Genomic DNA, 3056 nt, shown 5'->3' with positions numbered 1-3056 from the left:
TAATGTCCCTTTTCAGATGAGAAAGCTAGAGATCAGAAAGGTCACCTGCCCAGAGTTGAAAAGCTCAGAAGTGCCAGATCTGTTACTGCGAAACAGGCTGTGACTCCAGAGCCCTTCTCAGCCCCTGGGAAGTCAGCATGTGTCCAGGTCAGTCGCACAGATAACCAGGTGGAGATGGAGGGAGAGGCACCAGCTGCAAGGGGCAGGAGCCACTCCCTCCGGGTACCAGAGCCTTCCAGGAGCTGCTGATTGAAGGCAGGAGCTAGCTCTCCAGGCTGGCTGAAGGCCAGGCTGCTGCAGCTCTTCCCTGTGGCAAGCCCAGTGGGGTGGGACTCAGACAGGGTCACACCCACAAGGAGGTGGCGAGGGTATGTGTGTCCACAGGTCACCTGTCTTCTGTGTGTCCTTGGAGTCCCTTTTGATCTCCCTCTTTGCAGTCTCAGAACTTGTCCCGAGAACTGCTGCTGAATTCACATGTTTCCTGGCCTTCTGATTCTGAGCAACATGGTGCTGTAGGAAAGTGCTGGGGCTTTTTGGGATGGGATAGAAAAAGATTCATTAGTCTGTGATTGAAAGAGGAAAATTTGTAGAGATTTTAGAAAAATAATGTATTTTTCTTTGTAAGTTTGGTGTCTGGCTTTTTCTGTCCCTGTGACCTGTCCCAGGCCAGGACCTGTTCCTTTTTTTTTTTTTTTTGCAGAACCGAGGATTGAACTCAGGCCCTTGCGCTTGCCAGGGAAGTGCATATTCCACTGAGCCATTTGCCTGGCCCCCTGTTCCTTTTCTAAACTTGTTTTTTAATCTTTTATTTGGTACAGAGTCTCACTACACAGCTCTGACTCAGCGTGAGACTCCCGTCTCAGCCTCCCCAGTGCTGCGCTTGCAGGTGTGCGCCATAAAGCCTGGTTTCAGGGCTGGTCCAGTGTACTGGGGGTTCCAGGGTACAGGTATTGGGGATCGAACCTGGGTCCTTGCATTGGCCAGGCAGGCACTTAGACCACCGAGCTGTCTCTCCCGCCCCTCCAGGACCTGTCCCTAGAGCACTGCCAGGTCCCAAGGAGCCCCCCTGCAGACCTGGGCCCACTCTTACTTCCCCCAGACGGCTGATAGCTCAGTGACCCACGTAGACACTGTACTTGTCAAGATGCCCGAGCTGCTCTGAGGAGGAACTGCTGTTTGCGTGAGGTCAACCCTCCTCTGTGCTTGGAGCAGCAGCAGGGTTGCTTCCAGCAGCCCAAAGTGGCCAACATGGCTAGCACAGGGAAGGCTGCAACTGGTGCCTCAGGGCTGTGGCTGAGACCTCAGGTGGGTGGGCGAGGAGGCCAAAGAGAGGACCACTCTCCTGGCTCTTCCTGCTGCCTCTGTGCTGTGACTCACACCTACGTCACCTGGCTGTTGGAGCCACGCAGTCCCTGTTGCCCACCGGGAGGAAGAGTAGTGAGTTGGGAAGGAGCCTTGGGTCAGGCTGGGAAAGCGTGTTTGCCACGTTTGGAATCAGAGCCTGTAGGAATGGGGTCCACTGCTCTTGCCGTCCAGCCTTTGGTGTTCTTGAGTTAACATGCTTTTTAAATCTTTGCAAAAGTGCTTCAGCAGCTGCCATTTCTGTCTAGTGGTCCCAGAGTCTCCCTTCTGAATGCATTCCCACGTGTGATTTACAGCCGGTCACGTGGGAGAAGGGAAGGCTGGTCCCCGTGGCATTTGCGCTCCAGCTCAGGGTGTGCTGGTTCCACGCAGGCCTGGACGCTTTCGCTCCATCTGATGACCGTGCTCCTTAGCAAGACACAGTCGCTATTGATGTACATAAGTGATCACTTTATTAGTGGTGGGAAAAAGCCTTACTGAGGTGATAAAGCCTAACTTCGCTCTGTCCTGGATGGAGAGGATAGACACGCTGCAATATGGCTGACAGTTCCACTTCAAGGCCACTCGGATCGTGACAGTGTGTAAGTACCATTGATTGCTCTCTAACTGAATTTTTCTTTCGTTAGGCCTCTTCTGAAGAGCTGAAAGCTGCCTACCGCAGGCTGTGTATGCTCTACCATCCGGACAAGCACAGAGACCCGGAGCTCAAATCGCAAGCAGAACGGCTGTTTAACCTCGTTCACCAGGCTTATGAAGGTCAGCACCGGGCTCGGCCTCGCAGAAACACAGTGCAGCACATGCTCGATTTTTAAGAGACTTGATTTGTAGAGGCCAGAAAGAGAGTCCTTAGAGGTGTATAAAAGAGGTGGTGAGGTTAGTAGTCCTTGCTGACAGGGCCCTTTGAAAGAGTAGTACTTTGCTTTGGCAATCAATACGTGTCCAGTGAGTAGAAAAGGAGCGTCCAGGTGAGGAACCGGGCGGGGGCGGGGCTGGACTACAGAGCGCGGCTTTAAATCGCTTGCGCCCTCCTTCAGCCCCCTGGAGAGGGAAAGCACCGATGGGTCAGAGCAGCTTGCTTTGTTCTGTATCTTGTGAGAGGCTACAAGGACATTTTTTTCACCTGAAAACAATTTTATTGTTTCTGTAAGCATTTGGTGAAGACTATTTCTTTCTTTTGTAACAATCTTCGCTGAAAAAAAAAAAAAATGTAATGTCAAGAAGACCACAAATAGGAAATAGAGGGCCGGGGAAGATAGCTCTGTGGCATAAGCAGCTGCCTGGCAAATGCGAGGTCCTGACTTCAATCCCCGGTACCAAAAAGAAAAGGTAGACATAGAACCAAGTAATTAAGATTTTAGGCTTACATATTGCAAAGAGAAATTGTGATATATGTGCTAATGAAGTATTAAAGTCTCTGATAGCTCATGCTTTGCACGTGGTGGCTATTAGGAACAGTGATGACGGTTGCACAGCGCTGTAACGCCTCATGCTGCTAAAGTGGACACATTTTTATTTCTGAGACAAGGTCTCACTATGTAGCCCATGCTGGCCTTGAACTCGTGGTGATCCTCCTGCCTCAGCCTCCAGAGTGCTAAGATTACAGGTGTGCACCAGCGTGCCCAGCTAAGTTACGCCTTTTTAAAGGGCCAGCCAGGTATCTCAGTAGACTAAAGCTCCCTCGTTGTCAGAGTGCA

General features: G+C 51.3%; 1 protein-coding gene across 1 annotated transcript in view; it reads left to right on the top strand.

Moving 5' to 3' along the window:
* Positions 1-3056, top strand: part of Dnajc11 (DnaJ heat shock protein family (Hsp40) member C11) — a 129760-nt gene that overhangs the window by 95893 nt on the left and 30811 nt on the right. Inside the window, exon 3 of the mRNA XM_023699380.1 lies at positions 1989-2118. Coding sequence (XP_023555148.1) covers positions 1989-2118 — 130 coding nt within the window. The remainder of the gene's footprint in view (positions 1-1988; positions 2119-3056) is intronic.

Source organism: Octodon degus, unplaced genomic scaffold (assembly GCF_000260255.1).
Source record: "Octodon degus isolate 3935 unplaced genomic scaffold, OctDeg1.0 scaffold00113, whole genome shotgun sequence".
Lineage (NCBI taxonomy): Eukaryota > Metazoa > Chordata > Mammalia > Rodentia > Octodontidae > Octodon > Octodon degus.
The sequence above is the reverse complement of the archived record's forward strand: the minus strand, read 5'-3'. Positions and strand labels throughout refer to the sequence as shown.